Genomic DNA, 25,022 nt, shown 5'->3' on the forward strand with positions numbered 1-25,022 from the left:
CCAAGCTCTCAGACCTCTGAAATATCTGTGGAGAGCCATGCTGGGCCTCTGAACCAGAGATACAGAGGGCAAGCAGTGTTTAAGTTCAGAAGCAGCATCCTGTCTCATGAGAGTACCCTAGATCTCAGCACACAATCCGAATTAGTAGCTTGACTCTAAGACAAATGCAATTCACATGATATCTGCCCTTTAGAGACCACAGGGACATTTAAACTCAATATTTACTGTTACTAACACAAGATTCCACATCCTCTCCCCACCTTAATTCAACCCCAGGGAAGCTCTCCCTGGATTTTTTAATAAAGTGCTCTTCCCTTCTGCATCTCTGAGGTTAACAGGAAATGAAACAGGTGACTAAGGCAGACAGTGGTGCTCCTCTACAAAGGTAATCAGCCCCAGGTCTCTTCCAGATCTTTGGGGAAGCCATCCTGTCTCCTCCTCACACTTACCACCAGCTTAATAACCATATCTGAGGTGCCACACTTTCAGTCCCAAATCCCAACAGGCTGGCTCCTGTTAATTCACTAGCCAAGCACCAGCGGTTCACACCTGCCATCCCAGCTACTCAGGAGGCTCTATGATCGGGAGGATCATGTCTGGAAGGTAGTCTGGGCAGAAGATTCCCATTGCCCAAATAACCTGCAAAAAGCCAGATGATAGGCATGGTTCAAATGGTAGAGCACCAGCTGAGCAAGCAAGCTAAGCATAATGTCCTAAATTCAAATCTCAGTTTTGGCAAAAAGAAAAGGAAAGAGAAAAGGTCCTTTGCACATACTGTAGCTATGTAGTTAGGAGCTATGGATTATGTGATCTTCTCTCCCAGCCTCTGGGAGGTTCTGCTAGGCACAGCAGGAGTAGAACTCTGCTGCCCTATCCTTATTAGGCAGACAGCATCTTCACATGCAATTAAATCCCCCCACATGTCAAAATCTAGCAAGGAAACCACTGAACCTACTGGCATTGGAGCTCAGCATCTATCAAGACTTGGGGTATGACTGATGGAGCTACAGCACTACGTGATCAAAGCAAGAGGAAGAGAGAGAGAAAGAAAAGAGAAAAAAAAGCTTGGTATGGGTCCAGACAGGTTTTCTTCAATGCAGTTTGTGATTCTGCATATTGCTAAAGAGGGAAATTATAGGTAGAAAACAAAGGACCCTAAACACTGAACTCTGTGTGATGGTAATAACAAATGCCCAGCACTTTCCATTCATTCACTGTTGCTCCTGACAACAGTGTTGCTCTCTATTTCTTGTTGTGAGACTGTGAGACAGACAGACAGACAGACAGACAGACAGAAATAGAAACAGAAACAAAGAGGCAGGAAAAAAACCAGAGAGACAAAGAGACAGGAACAGAGTGACAGCGATACAGAGACAAACGTAAGACAGACACTCATAGAGAGGTAAAGAGACAGAAAAAAAGGACAGAGACAGAGAATGACAGACACAGAGAGACAGAGACAGGCAGATGCTGAAGAGAAGAACTAGAAGGGAGAAATGGGAGAGCACTGGCACACAGTGTAATTTGGCTTTGTTACTGAAACCCCTTTTGAAGAAGGAAGAGCTTTATTAGATGCCAGAAGCTTCTTTACAGTAAGATTGCAAATTACAAAGGTTCCAAAGAACTAACATACATGGCCCCCTAAGTCCAGGCTCACACCACTCACAGCAAGAAGGGTCTCACGCATTTACAGTCAGGGACTGCAGGGCTGTTGAATGCTAGGGACGGGCCTTAAAAATCTCCAGCTGCGGGCCGGGAGTTTGGCCTACTGGTTAAAGTGTTTGCCTAGCATGCATGAAGACCCGGGTTCGATTCCTCGGTACCACATACATAGAAAAAAGCCGGAAGTGGTGCTGAGGCTCAAGTGGCAGAGCTCTAGCCTTGAGAAAGTCCAAGGACAGTGCTCAGGCCCTGAGCTCAAGCCCAGGACTGGAAAAAAGAAAACTCCAGCTGCAATCCTAGCCACATAGGAGGCTGAGATCTGAAGATCACAGTTCAAAGCTAGCCTGGGCAGGGAAGTCCTTAAGACTCTGATCTCTAACCACCAGAAAACTGAAGTGGAGCTGATGTTCTACTCCTTGAGCCACAGCTCCACTCCAGCTTTCTGCTGAGTAGCTAGGAGCCATGAGCACCTGCCATCAATACATTTTTGTTTTTGTTAGTGTTTATTTGTGCCAGTCTTGGGGCTTGAACTCAGGGCCTGGGCACTGTCTCTGAGCTTTTGTGCTCAAGGGTAGTGCTCTACCTCTTGTGCCACAGCAACATTTTCAGATCTTTTAGGGTAAGAGTCTCCTGGGCATTCCCGCCCGGGCTTATCAAACCCTGATCCTGAGATCACAGCCTCCTGAGTAGATAAGATGATAAGCCTGAATCACTAGCACAGAAATGGGGTAAACAAGTTATTGTTTTAATTTGTTCTAATGTTGTTTGTAATGCCTATGTTGTTCTATCGATTGAAGCTAAAAGTTTTCTAGCTAGCCCCTACCATAAAGTTCTGTAGCCATCCTTATTAAACTTGGTTTGAGTCGGTTCTTGTTCTCAATCTGTTTTGCCCTGTAAGATGCTGGCTGTAGAGGACTAGGTATTTTCAGAAGGTAAGGAGCCATATCCTTTACAAAAAAAAATGTTCTGTGATTTCACGCAGCCCACTCCCCAACACACCACCACCACCACCACCACCCAGTAGACAACTACTGCGCTACCAAATGGCTTCTGACCTGTTTCCTGCCTTGTTTTCTAGGGGTCCAAGAAACAAGCAAAACATCCTAATTAGGCAGGAGGGGAAATTCTCGTGGTTTCCAGGGTCAAAGGACCCCCCAGAGACAGCCTTGCATTGCATTCTGAGATCCCAGCCTCGGATGTCGTTCTGCTGCATCAGCCATTTCTTGCTCCATAAAATGCCTTTTCCATTCCCAATCGTGACCCAAATGGTCTCATTATTTGGAGATCCGGACCACACAACAGCACCTAGCTTATGATGTTTTTCCTTTTTTATTGTTATTATAAAAGTACAGAGGGTTTACCATTACCTAAATCAGGTAAAGAGTATATTTATTTTTAAGTGTCACCCCTTTTCTTACTCTCCCAGTTTTCCCCTCCCAGCTCCATCCACAAATTGTATAATTCATTTTCCACATAGTGTCTGGTAAGTACCAGTTTGTCCCTCCATTTCTGTGATTTTCACAGTTAAAATCACTTTCCTTCCCCGTCTCCCTGCTAGATAAGGAGCCCCTGGGTGGTGAAGAGCTCTGGCAGTGCTCCCGGGTGCTCAGTGAGTCTCCTCTTTGCCCTCCTGGGCAGTTCCTGCCCAGGTCCCCACAGGAAGGCTGGCCTGAGGTCCGATCAATGGCTGCCCCACCCGCTAGCTTCCGGTCCATTCACAATGGAGAGCAGCCCAAGCCACAGAGTGGAAAATGGGAGAGACTGGAGATGAGGGAATGTACTGGTCAGAATTCCTGCCTGTGGGGTCAGCTCAGGCTGGCTGAGGACAGGACTGAGGCTGCTCTGAAGGAGATGGCTCCTCTCCCAGGCGAGGGCTGATGACAGCTTCCCTGCAGCGCCCAAGGCGGAGACACCATCCTGGTTGTGCTCCTTGTATTCATTCTGTATGCATTTCCTATGTTGACCACAACAGGCACAAATGGACAGTAGAAATGACAAGGACCTTGCCCTGGTGGAATTCACAATCTGGGCATAGGGTGGGGGTCTGGCACAGACCGGATATTTGTCTAAAAGGCTCAAGGGATTTCCCTCTCTCATCACACATTCCTCACTTCTGGGTCAAGAACTGGCCTCCTACAGGTCCCCTGGGAGTAAGCGGGCTTACACACTGGAGGAAGAGGAGCCCCACGAGGAGGAAGTGAGCCACATAAGTGGGTCCGAGCCCTGTGGAAGGACACAGCTGAAATAAACATGATGTGAATCTGAATCTGAACCTCTTTGTTTTTATAGAATAAAGTCAAAGAGTAAATATGTTACCTGAGAAAGTGAAATTTAAAAATAAATATACCCGGTATTGGTGGCTCATACCTGTACTCCTAGCTACTCAAGAGACTGAGATCTGAGGATCAGGGTTCAAAGCCAGCCCAAGCACGAAAGTCCGTGAGACTCTGATCTCCAATCAACCACCAGAAAACTGGAAGTGGTGTTCTGGTTCAAGGGGTAGGGCGGTAGCCTTGAGCTGAAAAGCTCAGGGAAATGCTCAGGCCTAGAGTTCAAGTCCTATGACTGACCAAACAAACACAGAGCTAGATCCTAGCTCCTCTGGAGGCTGAGCTATGAGGATGGCAGTTTGAAACCAGACTGAGCAGAAAAGTCCAGGAGACTCTTACCTCCAATTAACCAGCAAAAAAGGCTGGAAATGGGTTGTAGATCAAGTGGTAGAGTGCAGCCTTCAGTAAAAAAGCCAAGTGACAACCCAAGCTTTTGGGTTTAGGACCAAAAAAGGAGAGAGGAAAGGGGGGAGGGAGAGAGAGAAGATGGAGAAAGGGAGGAGACAGTAGAAATATCTCATACACAAATATCCAAGCTACAAGTTTTTAAAAATAGAAAGCACTTTGGGTAAACCAGCTGTCCATCTTAGAAGTCAGATGGATTCAGCTGAAAATATTAGGAGTAGTAATTGATTTCACTGAATTGACCTGAATTCTGAGCTCAGGGCTTTGTAATATCATCTATCCAGATTAGCTAGAAAGTTTCATTGAGATGCTACCTATACCTACAGAACAGAGAACACCACTGACTCTGTCCTTCGTTTGTTGCCTCCCAAAACATCCAATCAGCCTGAAACAAGCAGAGATCCTACATTTCGAACCACCTCAGAGAAGAACCACCAGAGGAGACAGTGCTACTATCTGCAGTAGAGACGGTGGGTATTAGCAATAAGTAATTATCTCTTGCTGTCAACACAAAGGTATTTCGCTTGCTTTTCCTGCAGCTGTTCCTGATTAGAAGAAAGCCTGCAAACCCCGTAATAATGATTCTTACATTCCAAAATCTGGCCAGGTGTCTGTAATCCTACTCAGAAGACTGAAATCTGAGGATACCGGTTCAAAGCCGTCTGGGCAAGTTGGAAATGGAGGTGTGGTTTACATGGCAGTCAGCCTAGGAGACTCATATCTCCAGTTAACTAACAAAAAACCAGAAGTGAAGCCAGGTTCAAGTGGCAGAGCACCAGCCAACCCAAGCACAAGTCTAAGGTCCTAAATTCAAGTCCCAGTACTGGCACACACACAAAAAAGGATGAACGAAAGGAAAATCTGTAACATCCTCTATGAAACCACTTATTTCATTATCTTTATTAATAACAGTAGTAGTATTAATACCAAAATGCTGACAACTATTTCAGCATGAAAGGTGAGGGAGGGAAGTCAGGCCAAGGTCTCAACAGCTCAGTACATCCTGCCTTTCCTTCCCGAATTAACACATTTTAATAAAAATTTCCATCTTCAGAACACACTCTGCCTCTCCCTCTCCTAGGCATATCTTGACAAAATCTGCGATCGGGCTGGTTTGATGCCTCATTGTGAGCTTCAATTCCTTATGAGCTCGCTCTTTCTTCACCCCTGACCAGTCTGTTTCAGTGCTCTCACTGATTCCTCCGCGCTCAAACCTCATGCTCTCTGGCTGTTTCACACTGCTCTGCTCTCCTTCAGAAGCTGGCCCACTTCTTTATTGTTCTGACAGCCCAAGGCTTTTTTTTCTTTTTCATTGCATGTTCCATAACACACGGACACCCCTGAAGCTGTTTTAGTTATATTTCTCTGAAGATCCACAAGCACCAATTTACTGGGGACGGAGTGGGGGGAACTTGCTTCTTCTCTGTCTTCTAGGGCCTGTGTACCTTTCCTAATGCAGCTATCATCACTTCAAGGTGTCCTAAAAAGCATGCCGATCCAAATGCTTTCACTGAGTGAACTTCTCTCCTGGTGAAATACTACCCTTTTGTCCTCTTACATTCCCATGGTCTCTTCACAGGAAAGTATATGTGTGACATGCGCAGGGATGATTTATTTTTTCTGCAACACCCTGCTGAGTCTGCCTGTCTCTCACAAAACCACACCCCTGGAGAATGACTAGCATTGCTCTGATTTTTTTTTATGCAAGATCCAGGAGATATAAGAATTTCTCACATAGAACTTGGACCTCTCCCAAGGATACCAGTCCTGCCCCTCCTCCCGTTTCCTAACACTTGGTACCACCCTTCCTTTGCCCTGCCCCAGGAAATAGATTATGACCTTTGCCAAAAAAAGTGCTGAAAGATCCTAAATTACCTTGACAGTTCTACAAACCAGACAGAAAAGGATATGTCTAGATGGAAATATTTGAGCAAAAGACTTGAGGATATACAACGTTCCCCAGGAATTGAATACTGGACTGCCAACTAGCAATTTTTATTTATTATTGATTATTTATACTTACCAGTCCTGGGGCTTGAACTCAGGGTCTCATGCTCTGGCTTGTTTTATTTTATATATATATTTTTTTCCATTCCAGGCTAGCACTCTACCACCTGAGCCATAGGTCTACTTGTTCTGGATTTGTCTGCTAGGAATGGCTTTGAACTGGGATCCTCAGATCTCGGCCTTCTGGGAAGCTAGGACTAAAGGTGCTTGTCTTACTAGCAATCATTTACAAAGCTCCTTTTTTTTTAAGACAATATCCCTTCTTTTCTCTATAGTTTCAATAACTGAGTGATTGATTCCTCAAACAGAAAGCAGGATGGTGGCATGGATGAAGGAGGCTTGGCTCATTCTGCATGGATGAAGAGATTTTCTGGTCCCTCAAGAGCTGCTCCAGCTCTGTACAGAGTCAGAACACGGACAGTGGATCTGTTTGTGTGAGCTGTGCTCTGGGACAGTATCTGGTTGCAACCATGATAAGCATTAGTGTCTTCTAGGCTAGATGAAAATATCTAGTAATATCAAACAACCAGTCCTATATCCAACCCAAGAACTAAAGTGCCCTCCTCAGGTGAGTAGAGAGAAAAACCAGAGGAGACAGCCCCATCCACTCAGAGGTTAGGCATGAAGGCCCCCCTGGGGACCTGCGAACCTTCATTTAGAGTGAGTTAGTTTGAAAGTCAAAAGAGTGTGGAGCTGGGCTGCAGGCTCTTTATTAGTAGAACTTGGGCAAGTTCCCATCCTTCCTATGTCTCCATTATTCCATCTTTAACACATGGGACCAGTGGTACCAAGCACACAGAGTAATCATGAGAATTAATGAGTTTGTGCGCCCAAAGTGCTTACTGGTCTGTGAGTATAGAAATACTCAGTAAATGTTAGCTGTTATTATAAATTACATTCAATATCGTCAAGGAGGGATAGTTTTTGGAAGTGCAGAGCATATCAAATACAAGTATTATTAGTGTATCACCTAGCATATGTTTAACAAATACCTGTGGAAATGTCCTCACTGCAGAAATGACACTTCCTAGAACCTTCTAACATAAACGCTGGTGGACATGGAGGGAAGTGACTGTACTTATTATACAGAAGGAAAAAAATAACAACAACAAAAATAAGCCTCAAGAGGCTGAATCTGAGACAACAAAAATAAATAAATAAACCTCAAGAGGCTGAGATCTGAGGGCTAGTTGATATTCAGAGATAATCCTCTTCCAACCTATAGTTTCAGGAGACAAAGACAGGATGAAACCTGAACATTCCTAGGGTACATCTTCCTTTCTGTTTTCCAAGCCATTTCCTGTGGGAAAATGGACTGTTAAGTTGTATACCTACCTTTCCTCTCAGAAGCAGAAAACCCTGGCCAGTCTGTAACCCTGAGAAGACTGAGATCTGTGGCAATGAGAGGGCAGAGCTCGCTGCACCACAATGCTTCCATCCTTTAGGGAGAGCACAGGAACCTAATACCAATACGCAGACACATGAACTCTTGTGCATGATTTTTAATATTCTCTTCAATATCTTAAAGTTCTTAGACCAAAGAAGAAGGAAAACGAAGAAAGGGGGGAAAATAGGATAAGGGGGAAATGGAGAGAGAAAGGAAAGAAAGGGACAGAAGAGAAGAGGAGGAAAGGGAGAGAGGGAAGAAAGGAGAAAGGAATGAGAGAAGGGGAAAAAAGGGAGGGAGGACAGGAGGGAATCTTTTCACTTTTGTCTATTAAAAAAAGAAAAGCTGGATGCCAGTGGTTCACACCTGCAATTCTACTTGGAAGATGGAGATCAGGAAAACAGAGTTAAGGCCAATTTCAGCACAAATATAAGACCTTAATATAATCAACAGCTGTCATACTAGGCTAGATGAGAAGCATAAATAGGTGGATCATGGTCCTAGATAAGCCCAGGACACACATAAGGCAAAATATAACAAAAATAATAAAGACAAAAAAGAGCTGGAAACATGGCTTAAAATGGAGTGCACTTAGCCTAGCAAGTATGAAGAGATGAGTTCAACACACAGTAGCACATGAAAAAGAAATCAAGAAATAAAGAAGCAGGCTGAAGAAGGGTGGCTTGTACTTATAATCCTGGCTACTTAGAAGGCAGAAATTGAGAAGATTACATTCAAGGGCAGCTCAGGCACAAAAAAGCAAGCCACACTTCATCTCAGTGAAAACGAGCAATGAAAGCCAGGTATCGCCTGTCATCTCACCTAAGCATGAGGTATAAAATAAGGAGAATCTGTATCTACAGTAGCCCAAGCAAGAACAAGCACGCCAACCTGAAAAATAACTATAGGAGAGGGGGATAACTATAGGAGATGGTTCAAGTGGTAGAGGACCTGCTTAGCAAGAGCAATGACCTGAATCCAAATCCCAACAGCATCCACCAACTGATTAGCCCATACAAAAAATAAACTGGGAATCCACATGCATCACTATGACTAAGTAAACACAGCTTTGACATGAGGTTTTTCCAGAGGTTAACTGAAGATAACAGTCTTAGGTCCTTTTGTGCCGGGCTGGCTCTGAACCTTGATCCTCAGATCTCAGCCTCCTGAGTAGCTAGGATTACAGGCAAGAGCCACAGAGCCCAGCAACAATGACCTCTTGAGACACTCCTTTGTTCTGAGTGTTTAATGTGTTTATCAAAGGAACAAATAAACTATCTTTTAAAGGTCAACACAATTTAGTTTGCAAATGCACAACTTGATGAAATGTAAGACAGCTGAAGTCAATGTTTTATCTTGAATATTGACATTTCTGAAAATCCATCTGCCCTAAGTTCTAAAAAGAACTGAGGTCACGAATCCAAAATGGAAAAGACAAGACAATGACAAAATGGAACCATCAAAATGTCCCCCACCATCTGCCTACCCATCCTCAAGAGCCTGTCCAGTGAAGTTTAACAATTTAAAAAGAGAGAAGGTAAATAGTTTCCTGAGAGCCTCAGCCAGGTGCTGCTGGCTCGGGCCTGTGGGCCTCCTACACAGACCTGAGGACAATGGTGAAAAACAAGCCAGAGCAGGAAAAGCCAGAAACAGAGCTGTGGTTCACACAGTGGAGTTTTTTTCCCCCTCTAGGGACAGCACCCAAGCCCAGAGTTCTAAGGGTGTGGGGAGGTGGGGCAGACCTACCAGAGAATATCAGACCCCATCCTCCTCTGGCTCTCCGGAGTCAGTTCAGCTATAACCCCAAGACCCAGACAGAGAACAACTGGCCCAGAACCACAGCAAACTCCAAGGCAAGGAGAAGCCATTTTCCAGCAGCAGGCTCTGCTCCCCTTCTCATTTACCTCCAGTTTCAAAGTATTCTCTTTCAAAAATAAAATTAAAAAAAAAAACTCAGCCCCAAGAAAAGTTATCAGGATCTTCTGCATTGTTTGGGCTTTTCATAAACAATGAGGGGCTGGGAAGAGTTTTATGCCAAAGGCATTCCTTTAGGTTCACACTTGCACAAAAATACAGCTGAAAAGCCTTTTATAACTGGAAAGAAGAAAGAAGCAAACAGAATTGGGCAGAAAATGGAGACATGACAACCAAAAGTGCAGTTTTATAATTAAAGGGAAGACCGGACTCAAACTTCCAATCCTCCTGCCTCAGTTTTTTAAGTGCTGGCATTGTAGGCATGTTCTACCATGCCTAGCTATGACAGTATTTTCAACCAATTATTGCCCCATCATGATGACTTTAACCATTTTAGACAAGCTGATCATTTCAATCAGCTTTCTGGTTTTTAGTTTTTGTTGTTGTTTCCATACAGGGATTGAAGTCAAGGCCTGGGCACTGTCTGTCCCTTAGCTTTTTCACTCAAAGCTAGAGCTCTGCCACTTGAGCCACAATTCCACTTGAAGGTTTGTGGTGGCTGTCTGGAGATAGACTCAGTGACTTTTCTGCCTGAACTTGTTCCCAATTGGGATCCTCAGAAGGAAAAAATCGATTAAGTCAACACATGGATTCACCTTTCCTGCATTACAAACAGTAACTCCTGCTACTCTCATTCTTATGATGAGAAAGACAAAAAAAAATAAAGCTTTAAAAACTCTTACAAATCTCATGTTGTTACTGTATCTGACTTTGTTTCCTGGTATATTGTATATACATTTATTGGTTTATTGGAAATAGGGAAGGGGGGAAACAAGATGATTGGGAGGGAGTAGAGGAGGGAAATGGGGACAAAAACATGAGATGGTATCAATGTGCAAAAAGTAAAGCACCTACTACCTGACAAATGTAACTGTAACCCCTCTATACATTATCCTGACAGTATTTTTTAAGATAAAAAATCCCTTTTACAAACATTTAACATTAAATGTTTAACAAACACTCCACCATACAGACCCTGAAATATACCAATAATTCATCACATGTCTAGAGCATACTGAGTTCATAAGATACAACACAAACAGCATTCCATCTTTTTGCATAACTCCGGTTGGTTGTTTGGATTTGGATTTTTTTTCCAATTAGATAAATTCATTTGCCTTTATATCCTAAAAATCCATAAAATTCCATTCCAACACTCCAGCAATATTCACAAAAGCTAAAGCATTAAGGACAAATCTTTTAGAGGAAGTGGAGGGTACAGAGGCTTGAACTCAGAGACTAGACTGGGAGCTGTTCTCTGTCTCTCTTTTTTTTTTTTGCCAGTCTTGGGGCTTGAACTCAGGGCTTGGGCATTGTCCTTGGGCTTTCTCAAGGCTAGTGCTCTACCACTTGAGCCACAGCACCACTTCAGGCTTTTTCTGTGTATGTGGTACCAAGGAATCAAATGCAGGGCTTTGTGAATGCTAGGCAAGCACTCTACCACCACTAGGCCACACTCCCATCCCTGGGAGCTATTTTTGAGTCTTTTGCTCAAGGCTGGTGCTCGTTAACTTGAGCCACATCTCCAGTTCTGGCTATTTTTTTCTGGTTAATTGGATGTAAGAGCCCAGACTTTCTGCATGGGCTGATTTCAAACCTTAATTCTCAGATCTCAGTAGCTAGGATTATAGTCCTGAGCCACCAGCATCTGACAAGGAAAAATCTTAATATAATGTTGAGTCCCTCTTGGAAACAGCAGCTTCCAAAGATTTCAGAATCATTATGAATGTTCACCTTCTACATAAAGGAATAAAGATCATGGTACTATGAATGCTATTAAAAATTCATAAATCCATAATAGGAAACACTTCTTTCATGGTAATTAGGATGTCTATTTTAAAAACTAGTGAATTAAGCCTTTATTTGATTTTCCACCTAATGATTTATTAATGCTTCACTCAACTAGCATCCTAAATACATGACAATATTAAAAAGTCAACAAGCTCAGAAGCTAAGAACTACGAATTCTGAGTTTTTTTAAATGAGGCCAGCATTCATTAGCTAAAAATGAAGTCTTATCACAAGCTTTCTTTATCCTATTAAACTCTGATGAGTCTTCAATCAATGCTACAAATATGTTTAACTTTCATTATTGAATATTTCCCTCTAAAATATTGTAATCCCATGAAATGAAACCAACTAAATAATGTAAACAAGTCAAAGCATATGATGAGTCAAAGTTCACAATTTTCCTTTAGAAATATAGCCAAAAAGGGAAGTTAATAAAAGAAAACATTTCTAAACAATAATTATTCCAATCAGGTTTGAGCATGAAGTAAACATGAGCAGGAGTTATGAAAAGCTATATTTAAAGGCTATTATAAAGCCAGGTGCCAGTGACTCACACCTGAAATCTTAGCTACTCAGGAGACTCAGATCTAAGGATCACGGTTTGAAGCTAGCCTGGGCAGAAAAGTACCTGTGAGACTCTTATCTCCAATTAACTACTCAAAAACCAGAAGAGGAGCTGTGGCTCAAAGTGGTAGAGCACTAGCCTTGAACAAAAGAACTCAGAGACAACACCTAGGCCCTGAGTTCAAGCCCCACAACAGACAAAAAAAAATAGCTATTAGAAGCTCATTTTACATGTTAACTCATTTTTCACAATAGGTATAAGTACTATAATATTTGAGGAATCTGAAACAGAGTTTGGTGTCAGTGTCTCACTCCTATAATCCCCACTACTCAGCAGGCAGATCTGAGGATCCTCAAAGTGTCACAAAAGAATCATTTATATGCCCTATAAGTGTTTACAAAGCTAAGACAAAATGGCACTGCTTTTATTACTATCACTCTGACAGACTTCTTTAAAAAGAAATGGGGGCCAGGAGTTTGGCCTAGTGGTTAAAGTGCTTGCCTAGCATGCACGAAGACCTGGGTTCGATTCCTCGGTACCACATACATAGAAAAATGCCGGAAGTGGTGCTGAGGCTCAAGTGGTAGAGCTCTAGCCTTGAGAAAGTCCAAGGACAGTGCTCAGGCCCTGAGCTCAAGCCCAGGACTGGAAAAAAAGAAAAACAAAAACAAACAAACAAAAAAAAAAAGAAATGGAACAGGAAACAAGAAATGCTAAACTGGACGACAATAGCATTAACCAAAAGAGTAAGGAATCCACAACAACTACTTACAACCCCCTACAAGTGCCTGCAATGCTCTGGGTAAGAACAGAAAGCTGCCATTAAACCACGTGGAGTTGGCCTTGAACTGCTATTCCTGAGTACTGTAGATGGCATTGGTTGCCAATAGAAAAGTGTACCACTTGAGATCCAGTCCAGGAGCTGCTTGTGTCTCATGCCAACCTGAAATGCCTGCCTCCTGAGAGTTTTCTCTTTCAACATATGTCCTGGTGCATGCAGTTGGAAGCAGACGCCTGAGCTTGACTGCTCTGCGTGGTGAGAAAGAGAACGTACCACAAACTGGCTGCGATTCACAGAGCGGTGAAGGCTGCCAGGAATCAGTATCCAACTGAGAACAAACGCGGCTCTGTCAATGAGTAGAAACTCCACCGAATCTTATCCATAAATTAAAAAGAATTTGCCTCTTAGCATGAGATTTATTGGAAGAAGCTTTTAGTGTAATGTTCCGAATTAAGCCAAGAAATATTTTGAGGAAATTATTTTTATTCTAAGCTCAGTTTAAAAACCAAAGGAAAGCCAGGTGCAGTGGCTCACGCCTATAATCCTAGCTACTCAGGAGGCTGAGACATGAGGATAGTGGTTTGAAGCCAGGCTGGGCAGGAAAGTCTGAGAAAAAGCTGAAGATGGATCTGTGGCTCAAGTAGTAAAGCACTAGCCTTGTGCACAAAAGAGGCTCAAGGATAGAGCCCATTCCTAAGAGTTCAAGCCTTAGGACTGGCAAAAAAATAAATAAATAGAAATTAAAAAAAAAAAACAGAACCAAAAGAGAAAGTGGTGGCTCATGCCCGTAATCCTAGCTACTCAGGAGGCTGAGATCTGAGGATCCTGGTTCAAAGCCAGTCCAGGCACTAACGTCCATGTGACTCTTATCTCCTTAATTAAAACTGGAAGTGGGGCTGTAGCTCAAGAGGTAGAGCAGTAGCCCAGGCCCATAGGTCAAGTCCCACAACCAACAACAAGAACAAAAAGCCACACACACACACACACACACACACACACACACACACACACACTGAACTCTGGGCCTTGGGTACTCATCATTTGACTTCTTTGCATAGGCTGGTATTCTACCACTTAAGCCGTACCTCCACTTCCAGCTTTTAGGAAATGATTAAGTGCAGAGAAGAGTGCCATGAGCTTTTTAGCCTGGGCTGGCTTTGAACTGTGATCCTCAGATTTCAGTCTCCTGAATAGCAAGGATTACAAGCATAAACTACCAGTGTCCTAGATGAACCAGAAAATTTCCAACTGGGAAATGCAATCAAGGCTACTAGTCTAGTTTAAGGAGTCTCTTACTTTTTTCTGTTGTGCTTCAAGTTCTTATTCTATAAACTAGGCTTCACTTTGATGCCCTTCGTGGGATTATTCAACCTGTGTTTGGAGTTGCCATCAGTGATCCAGGAAACTCTTGAGAATTCTTATGTGCCTGAGCTCATCTTAAACAAATAGCTGCTAAATTCTCACTTTCCTGCAGCTTGAGGTATAAAAGAAGTAAACCACCTACTTCGTTGCGTGCATTGATGATGAACACACTGCTAATTGCCAGCACTAGATCAAAGCAGTCACAAGAAGGATAATCTCACACTCACGGTTTTCTTGAATCCTCAGAAATATGTGGAGAAGAGTTCCCGGGATTCCCTTCCACACCTGTACTGTCATAAATTCACACCAACAGGCCCGGCTCTGGCGGCTCACATCTGTTATCCTAGCTACTCAAAAAATTGAGATCTAAGGATTGAGATTCAAAGCCAGCCTGGGCAGGGAAATCCCTGGGATTCTTATCTCCAATTAACTTGCTAAAAGTATGTGGCTTAAGTAGCAGGACACCAACCAACCAACCAACCAACCAACATGTCAAATGAGAATACAAGGTCCCAAGTTCAAGCTTCAGTATCGGCATATGCACACTTGCGCGCGTGCGCACAGCGCACACACGCACACACACACACACACACGCACACACACACACATTTTAAAAGTTGAAAAAGAATTTAATTCACATGACAGTCCATGAATAGGTGTTGGCAGAGCATATCCAGGAAAGGGAGGGGACTCTTTTGATGCGGAAGCTTCACAGACCAGGGCCCGTGACTTCTATCTTCAAATGATAGCAAGGGCCTTCCTTGCTTCCTCTAGCTATTCCCTATCCTCTCCCTCTTCCTCTCCCCCTTCCCCTCTCTCTCTGTCCTAGGGCTGAACTCGGGGCCTGGGTGCTATTCCTGAGCTTTTTTGCTCAAGGTTGGCACTCCACCATGTTGAGCCACAGCTCCACCCTTAGTTTTCTGGAGGCTAATGGGAGATAAGAGTCTCGTGGATTTTCCTGCTTGGGCTGGCTTCAAACCACAATCCTAGATCTCAGCCTCCTGAGTAGCCACCAGCAACTGGCTTATTCCTTTCTTCTTATCCCAATTCATACAGGCAACGAAGGGAGAGAGGGACAGAGAACAGAAGAAAAGGAAAAAGATGAAAAGACAAGAGGAGGGAGAGAGTGAAAAAAGGTGCCTTCTCCAGGCAATGCTGAACAGTGAAGACATGCTACCAACACCTAATCCAGTACCTCATGAGGGTCCACAGGGTTCTTGGAGATAGCAGAAATCCACTTTTGGGTTCTGGTGGCAGGGGGGAATGGCAACCACCCCAACCCACTTTGTGTGGGAACCGCTGCCTCCCGAGATCTCGGTGGGAGTGGGGTGGCAGGGAGGAGGTGCGGGGGCTCCCAGGCTGCTGAGGGCTGTGCTCAGGGAGGACTCCGTTGCTCCTGAGTACATAACAGAATAAACAAAGTTATCATGAACAATTTATTATGCCGAGAGACACCAGCTCCTTTGCTCCCTAAAAACAACCAGTCAAGACCTTGAGCCCCTTATTTTTTTCATATATTTTTATTGTAACTAATAGAAGGGTTACATTATATTCACCAGATAGAAGGTGCATAACTTCACAAACATTGATACCCTTTCTCATGTCTTGGTCCCCATTTCCCTCCCCCACCCTACCCCTCATCTTGTTTTCCCCCCTTCCCTATCTGATTTCAAATAACCAAATAAGCATATACAGTATATCAGAAAACAAGGTAAAATACTGTAACATTTCCTATGTGGCAACTTGTACGGGAGTGCCTGTTTTTGTCCAAACAGTTAAAAGAACAGGTGGAAAGAAGCACAAAGACGCTTGGAGAAATACTTGAGAGAATCGAGTAAGCAGGAAGAGGAAGAATTAAATAGTAGTGATTTAGAAAGCCTGTGCTCGGGTGCAGAATTGCAAGGTAGGGAGCCACTGCCATCTGCAACTCCATGGGAGGAGCCAACAGCGATCTATCCGCAAGTTAGCTAAAAGAGCAGAAGTGTTAGAAATGGGGGATGGGAGGGGTTTTCCAGTGTTTGAGGATCAAAATCAGGTGAGATTTCATCAACCAATAGATTTTAAATCTGTTAAGCAGCTAAAGGAGTCTGTTATGGCTTATGGACCCCAAGCGCCTTTCACTATTAGTATGTTAGACTCATTGGCAAATTTAAATTTGGTTCCCAATGATTGGAAAAAATTATGTAAGGCAGTGCTGAGTGGAGGACAATATCTGATTTGAAAGACTGGCTGGCAGGAGTTATCCCTAGAAACGTCACGTAGAAATGCTGCAGCCGGTTTCCCACAAAGAAATAGAGATGCTTACAGGTGAGGGTCAGTATGCCGCGTTAGAGGCACAGCTTCAGTGTGAACCAGGAACACATGCGCAGATTGCTACTGCAGCTACCAGAGCATGGAAGACCTTACAAGGTTCTGGTGATTTACAAGGTAATCTCTCAAAGGTTCTTCAGGGACCTAACGAGCCTTATGCAGATTTCGTAGATAGACTCAAAACAGCCACTCGTGTCTTTGGCGATGCTGACACTGCGATGCCATTAATACTTCAGCTGGCATTTGAAAAGGCAAACAAATGGTGTCAAGCTGCAATGACCATGGAAAGGGAAAAAGGATTTATCAGTTTACATAAAAGTCTGTGGGGACATTAATGATGCAATGGTCACAGGACAGGTGATTGTGGCAGCCATGAGGGGTGTATCTCCCTTGGGCCCTGCAGGGGGAGCTAGACAAAGAACTTGTTTTCAGTGAGGCCAACAAGGACACTTTAAGAAGCAATGTCCTAATAAGGGGCCCCAAAGAGCTTTGGTGGTAAAGACAGAAAAGTCCCCAGTGCCAGGGATCTGGCACTGTAGAAGGGGTAAACATTGGGCCAATGAGTAGATCTGCCACTGACATTGATGGGAACCCGGTAAATAGGCCCTGGTCAAAAAATGGAAGGCGGGGCCCTTTGCCTCTGGGCCCGCAAATGTACAGGGCTATGGAGATGCCAGTGAGCCATACTCTGGGCATAATACAGACCCTTCCTCATCATAATCCTTTCTTTCGATTGACTCTCTCGTCCGAGGAACCTCAGGCAATGCAGGATTGGACCTCTGCTCTACCTCCCCACTCATATTAACACCTCAGATGGGAGTCCAATTAATTCCTTCAGGGGTGTCAGGGCCTCTCCCTCCAATTCAGTAGGCTTACTTCTTGGGCATAGTTCGCTTACCCTTTCCGGCCTTCATATCTTTCCAGGGGTTATAGATTGTGATTATACACGTGAAATTAAAATTATGGTGAATTCTCCCCATGGTATCTCAGTCATCAGTCCAGGAGATAGAATAGCCCAATTAATCTTACTTCCAAGTATGCATATGCCTCAAAACAGAGAATCCAAGGGATTTGGGTCAACTGGGAAAGAACAAATGGTTTGTTGGGTGCAGGATTGTTCAAAAAGGCCTCTGCTCAAATTACTTGTGCAAGGAATGACCATTGAGGGTCTCCTTGATACTGGGGCAGACATATCCATTATCAACGCTCAACATTGGCCTAAGCAATGGCCTCTTCAGAAGGCTGATTGCACACTGAGGGGGTTAGGATTTTCACAGAGTCCTGAACGGAGTGAGGAGGAATACAAAGGCACTTTTCAGCCTTATTGTTGGCATCGTTGCCTATCACAGTATGGGGCAGAAATATATTACAGCAAATGGGAGAACATCTTACCACAGAACCTGTCAAGGAAAACAAAGAATCCTAGATGGTAAAACCTGACTGAGGATATTATCCAGGTAAGAGAGCCTGGACAATGATGCACAAGTAGGGTTACCTGGAAGGGAAAGGTCTAGGAAAACATCTTCACGGAAATCCTTAGCCTCTGCCCATAACCCAAAAAAAGACCGCTGTGGAGTTGGTTATCCTTTTCATTAAGGACCACTGCGAAATCACCATTAAAAATAACCTGAAAATTTAAGAGTCCTATTTGGGTCCCTCAGTGGCCCTGGTCAAAGGAGAAACTCCAAGCGGCCCAAAAGTTAGTACAAGAACAACTGCAAGCTGGCCACACTGAGCCCTCTATTTCTCCTTGGAATTCCCCTATTTTTGTAATAAAAGAAGAAATCTGGAAATGGCAACATCTTCATGATTTGAGGGCATTAATACTTCTATGCAACTTATGGGTCCCACGCAACCTGGCCTCCCTAATCCTGTAGCCATTCTAGCCATTCCAAAGGGATATCAAATAATTACTATTGTCATTAAGGATTTTTTTCTATTCCATTACATCCTGAGGATGTTCCAAGGTTTGCCTTTTCAGTACCCGCTATAAATAATGAAGATCCTTGTCAAAGATTTCAATGGAAAGTCCTACCTCAGGGTATGGCTAACAGCCCTGCAATATGTCAGGTGCATGTTGATGCAGCCATTAAGCCGCTTAGAGAAAGCTATCCTGATGTAATGGTAATACATTACATGGATGATGTTTTATTAGCACACCATAATTTAAATTTACTTTTACAACTTTTTGGCTTGATGTCGGATATGTTAAAGAGTCATGGACTACATACAGCTGAGGAAAAGGTACAATCAGGTTCTCCCGTTCTGTATTTGGGATATCAAATTATGGATACGTGTATTAAGCCACAAAAAATTCAAATTGCTAAAGATAAATTGATTGCTTTAAATGATTTTCAACATCTCTTAGGGGATATTAGTTGGCTGCGTCCCTCCTTGGGGCTATCTACAGGACAACTTAAACCCTTATTTGAGATATTACGAGGGGATCCTGATCTCTCGTCTCATAGGGAGCTTACTCCAGAAGGAAGAAAAGCTTTGCTTATTGTAGAAAAAGCCATTGAAAGAGCTCATTGTGATCGTATTGACTTTTCTAAAGAGCTCATGTTTATTGTAATTTCTTCTGCTTATACACCTACCGGAGTTTTTTTTGGCAAGAAGGTCCTCTTTTGTGGGTCCATTTTTCAACTTCCCTAAAGAAAGTTATTATGCCTTATCCATCTATGATAGCTGAATTAATTATGCAAGCCCTTACTACCTCCCTTAGGGTTTTTGGAGTTCATCCTTGTGAGATTATTACCCCTTATACATTTCAACAATTGGAATATTTAATCAGAAATACCAACGAATGGGCCATTATACAATGCTCTACTCAAGCCTACTTTGGTAATCATCCTCCCAAATCTAGTTTGTTATCATTCTGTTCAGAACATCCCATTATATTTCCCACTATAGTTAAAAAGAATCCCATCCCAAAGGCTTTGACAGTATTTACAGATGGATCTTCTCTCAGCCCTGCTGCTGTGGTTACTAAAAATACTGTACTTACACATGTTACCCCTCATAAGTCTGCTCAGTTAGTAGAATCGGAGGCTATCATTGTAGTCTTACAACGCTATCCTCATGTTCCTTTAAATGTTTTTTCTGATAGCTTGTATATTGTTCAACTTTTCCTTCTCTGGAAATTGCTGGACCTATTTCACCACAAACTCCCGCCATTTTTGTGGTTTTCCAGATTCAGAAAATTTTGTGGAAATGTAGCAATCCTGTTTTTATCGGGCATGTACGAGCTCACACAGGATTTCCAGGCCCATTAAGTAAAGGAAATCAATTAGCTTTCCTGGCTATGAAAACTATTTTCGTTTTTTCAGTAATGAAACAGGCTGCTCGCTTTCATTCTCAATTCCATGTTAATAGTATGACCCTTAAACAGCGCTTTAATATTACAAAAGAGCAAGCCCGAATGGTTGTTAGACAATGTCAAAAGTGTGCTCCCTCCCTTCCAGTGCCTTATCTGGGTATAAATCCAAGAGGTTTACAACCCAATCACATTTGGCAAATGAATGTTACTCATGTGCCTAGATTCGGTACTCTGCAGTAGGTGCATGTATCTATTGATACCTGTTCTGGATTCATATCTGCTTCCTCTCATGCTGGAGAAATGGTAAGGATGTCATATCTCACATGCTGCATGCATGTGCACCCATGGGGATGCCTAAAAGTATAAAACCAGATAATGGTCTGGCATATACATCTGCTTCCTTTCCTCAATTTTGTGCAACTTTAAATATTGTTCATAAAACAGGTATTCCTTATAATCCTTAAGGGCAAGGGATAGTACAGCGTGCATATCAGACATTAAAATTGTTGCTTTTAAAACAAAGACTCCCAAGGATAGACTTGCTATAGCTCCTTTTACTTTAAATTTTTTAACTCTTGATGCTAAAGGACATTCTGCAGGAGACATTTTAATCCTTCTAGAAGTCATAAGCCTTTAGTATTTGGAAAGATATTCTCTCTGGAAACTGGAAAGGACCAGACCCTGTTCTCATGTGGGGTTGAGGAAGTGTTGGTGTTTTTACACAGGATGCTGACAGTCCCATCTGGGTGTCGGAGAGACTGATACGTCAGACGGTGGAGGCTCCTTGGAAGCATGTCGGTCAAGATGAAGGCTCTTCTACTTAGCACGAGTATCTTTTTAATGTGCTCCCATGTGGATCCCAAGCTCATCGTATGGGCCACTGTTAAAGGGTGGCCACTTCCTCTAACCAATATTTCCGTCTTTGTTTTCCACTAATTCTTCCATTGGCCTCCCTCCTATTCCCTAGGATTATCCCTTTGTCTGATAATCTTACGGTTCATTTGCGTGGTAGTCTTAGTTTTTCTATTGGTTTCAATCTCTATTTGTTCTAATAATTCTATTAGTTTTTCATGTTATCATGAATGTTGTTTTCTTAGTCATACAGGTGGAGGAAAATGCTTTCCCGCTTATCAGTAAAAGAAGTAAAAGAGATTTTTGTATTTCCCTGGCCATGGCGGTGGCTGTTGCCGCATCAGTGGCTGCCGTTACTGCCACGAGTATTGCCCTTGCCACTGAGGTTCCTACAGCTTTGAATACTGCATTGCAGACCCAAGAAGCCATTAATCAGCATGTGAGGACTGGAATTGTTATGCTTAATCAACGAGTTGATTTATTGCAAGAACAACTGAATATTCTGGAGCAGGTGATGAGCACCTCTTGTGTAGTTGCTTATTCCGGATTTTGCTTGACGGAGTACCATATAATAATTTCAGTCGAGCAGCTAATCTGTCTAAAGAACTTGGACGTAACATGGAATGCTCAGTTTGATAACTTGACGGCCTCTCTACGTGCACAAATAATTATTGTTAATCAGACACATGTTGATATTTCAACCTTGGATGATTGGTCATCTTTATTTGACGCTATTTTGTGATTTAGTCAAAGGTAGGCAGGATTGATCAGCTTGGGTTTTTATGTGCTATAATTGTAATATGTCTACATTGCTTGTGTAAAATAATACAGTCAACGCAGACAGTGAATGCTAATGGCATTTGCTGCCATGGAAACAGGTGCATCCCCTCAGGTGTGGCTTGCTCAAATGGACAGCTGGTAGTGAGAGACGGGTAAGTCCCAGCTGTTAGCCTATCAACCTAAGACAGGAGCCAAGTAGAGAGTACTTGGTGATCCCATGACAGGTAAGAAGACTAACAAGCTTGGAGACACCTAAGACAGGCACAGTCAATCTGATATGATGGTAGCCCTATAGATCCTAGGTTGTTTCTTTTTTTTTCTAAAATAAAGACAGGGGAGATGCTGGAAGCCGAGTGCAGGGGCAGGCTGGCCCATGAATCTGCATCACTGAGTAGGATAACCACACAAAGAAATGAGCTGACATGGGGGAAAACCAAGACGGGTGGGGGGTGTGGGGGGGGGAGGGAAATGGGTACCAAGACATGTGAAAGGGTATCAATGTATGTGAATTAACGCACCTTCTATCTGGCAAATATCATGTAACCCTTTTACTAATTACAATAAAAAAAAAAAGAAATGAGCTGTCATGTATGAACGCCATGCCTAACTTTGAGCTATATCGTCAGTATTGTGAATCACTTTCTGCTGAGACTTGATTACCATTAGGTACAAATGTGTTATTGCTTTATCACTCTCTGCTGAGACCTATAGTGAGAGTAAACACGTGGACATCCCTGCCCTGCCCATCTTTGTGCTGATAGGCTCCGGCACCCGATATTAGCTGGAGGGACTTCCTGAATAAACGAGTTCCTGCCTTGACGGATCTCCCTGACACGTCTGATTGTCCTCCCGAGAGGGAGGGCTGGGTGCGGGCGGTCAGTGGGCCCTCTCCTTTCTCGGCTCATCCTGGTCAGGGTGTGTTCTCCCTGTCCCTCCTGCGGGTCGGGAGGGACCGAGAACTAAAAACCACGACACATCAGCTTTGAGCAAAGAAGCCAAGCAAGAACATGAGGTCCTGATTTCCAGTCCTAGTACCAGCATCCAAAAAATAGTAATAAAATGACTTACACCTTGCCTTCCTTGTAGGAGGGAGAAAAGAGGTCATAAACCAAACACACTCCAAACACAGTGATGCCTGTCTCTTTCACCAGCATGGCGCATGTCCCCAGGAGCAGACTCAGCAGCAAGTAGACAGGAGAATCCGTGGAAGGAAATCTTTCCCCAGCACAGCACTGACCCAGGTTCCTGAAAACACATTGCACATTTTCTTAACCTAAGAAATGTGGGCCACTAAGATATCATACCTTTTGGGGCAAGATCTAGTAACCATGTTGCTGTCTAGTGCTCAGAAGGTGATTTTAACTAGGAGCATCTCTCCCTCTCCCTCCCCTTCTCCCTTCCCCTCTCCCTCTCTCTCTCCTTCATACATGAATTACTTTTGGGCAGCTGAGACCAAAACACAGTGGAGCAGCTAAAAGGGAAAAGATTGATTTTGGTCCAGGGCTTCATAGGGTTGCTTGAAGCCCAAGTGCATGTCGCTAAGCACCAGAGAATGAGCCAAGAGTTTACAACAGCATTCCTAAAACCCAGTCCCTGAGATGTGCAGTAAAGATAAAGTGAAATCCTTCCCTAGACATGACTTCAGAGTGAGCAGCACGGCTGGCCTGCACACCTGGCCACCTGCTCCACTTCTACTCTTTTAATCCACACTTTCGGCTATGAGGATATCACAGCTCAGGTGAGAATCTCATCATTTGGAGCATTTTAAGCACAGTATAATAGAAAATAATGACATAAATAGAAAAGAGGTAATGAAACTCATTTTACCTGTTTGATGAAATAGTTCTAAGTTGGAAAAAGACAGATGAGAAACACTACAGTCTAACCTACTATGTTAAACCTTAGTGAGGATAATAAAGATGGAATAAAAGGAATCAAATGAGAAGAAATTAAATGGCAAACAGTCCAGAGCATTGTATACTCCCCTCAATAAGTTCTGGCTTAAAGCAAAGATTTTAAATTCCATTTCCAGACAGACACTGCAGGTAAAAGCAACCAAGAAGCAAAAGCTTAGAGTCCTCGCACTGGAAACGTCTCTTACAATGATAGCTCTGGTTCCAAGTGGAGCTGGAAATGACAGGTACCCAGGGAGCTCCTGTCCCTGAAGCTCTAGACCTCTTCAAAGTGCAGAGCCTCCCACTGTCAACACGGAAGCTCCTTCTTCACATGGCACACAGTGACAGTAATCTCAGAGGACAGTACTCTACACTTACCTGTTGTAGGAGAGAAAAGCCAGCAGGAACAGGAGGCAGGCTAACACATCCGCTCTACCCACAATCCCAGCCACCTAGGTAGTGCAACACAATAACAAAATTGAGAACAAAAAAATTATTAGAATTACTAGTCCAGAAAACTAACAGAAATGTATTTGTTTTAGATGAATGAAAGGTATAATATAACAGAAAGCACACATTCTTCAAAGTCCAACATATGGCATATGCACCTCTGATGACCTCTGATTATTTTATATATATACATATATATTTTACAATAAGTGAAGCATACAGGAAAAGTCCACAGAATAAGAAAAAGAGAAAGGAGCAAATTTTTCATGTTTAGCTATATTTCTAGCCTCTCTTTCATGAGAGTCATTTAATATAGTACCAAAGTTTATTCACTTATTGACCTCTTATTTTTTTTAAAAAAATCTTAAGCCAGGTACTGATGGCTCATATCTGTAACTCCAACTATTCAGGAAACTGAGATGTGAGGACCAAGTTGGAGGCCAGCCTGAACCAGCCAGAAAATAGTAGGATACCAGCTTTGAGCAAAAAAAGATAACCTAGGTCCTAAGATTGAGCCCTAGTACCAACACAAGAAAAAGAAAGGAAAAGGAAGGGTCAGGCAAACATACAAATCCTACTAGCAATATTCCAAAAATAACACACTTTATAAACAAATGTATTCTTGGTGGGCAATTTCGACATATGACTCTATTAAACCTTGACCTGGAGGATACATTTCAGGTTGAGCATCCCTAATCTAAATATTAAAAATGAAGACTGATACATGAGTCCTAGCAAGAGGAACATTTCATATCAGGCATCATAGTCACACCATTAGTATGCCAAAAATTCTGTATGCGATTACCCCCAGTGGGGCACGATGGCTCACACCTGTAGCCCGAGCTTCTTTGGAGGCTGAAATCTGAGGATCAGAGTTCAAAGGAAGCCAGGGAAGATAAATCTGAGAGAAATATCCAATTCACCAGCAAAACACCACAAGTAAAGGTGTGGGCTAAAGTGGTAGAGTATTAGCCTTGAGCAAAAAAGCCAACTGAGAGCACAACACAAAAATTACCTTCAGGCTTGTGTATAAAGTGTATAGAGAAATATAGATGAATTTTGTGCTTAGACTTGTCTCATTGATATCCCATTGTGTGCAAACAAATATTTCAAAAGCTATAAAATTTCAGACTGAGATGTTCTAATACAAGC

The 25,022-nt window shown here is 43.0% G+C and overlaps 1 protein-coding gene across 1 annotated transcript in view; it reads right to left on the bottom strand.

Moving 5' to 3' along the window:
* Positions 1 to 25,022, bottom strand: part of LOC150066331 (protein O-mannosyl-transferase TMTC1-like) — a 128,071-nt gene that overhangs the window by 81,613 nt on the left and 21,436 nt on the right. Inside the window, 3 exon segments of the mRNA XM_090320013.1 lie at positions 15,460 to 15,660; positions 22,594 to 22,770; positions 23,799 to 23,872. Coding sequence (XP_090176139.1) covers positions 15,460 to 15,660; positions 22,594 to 22,770; positions 23,799 to 23,872 — 452 coding nt within the window.

The sequence above is a fragment of the Megascapheus bottae genome, chromosome 2 (assembly GCF_031878675.1).
Source record: "Megascapheus bottae isolate mThoBot1 chromosome 2, mThoBot2.hap1, whole genome shotgun sequence".
Taxonomy (NCBI): domain Eukaryota; kingdom Metazoa; phylum Chordata; class Mammalia; order Rodentia; family Geomyidae; genus Megascapheus; species Megascapheus bottae.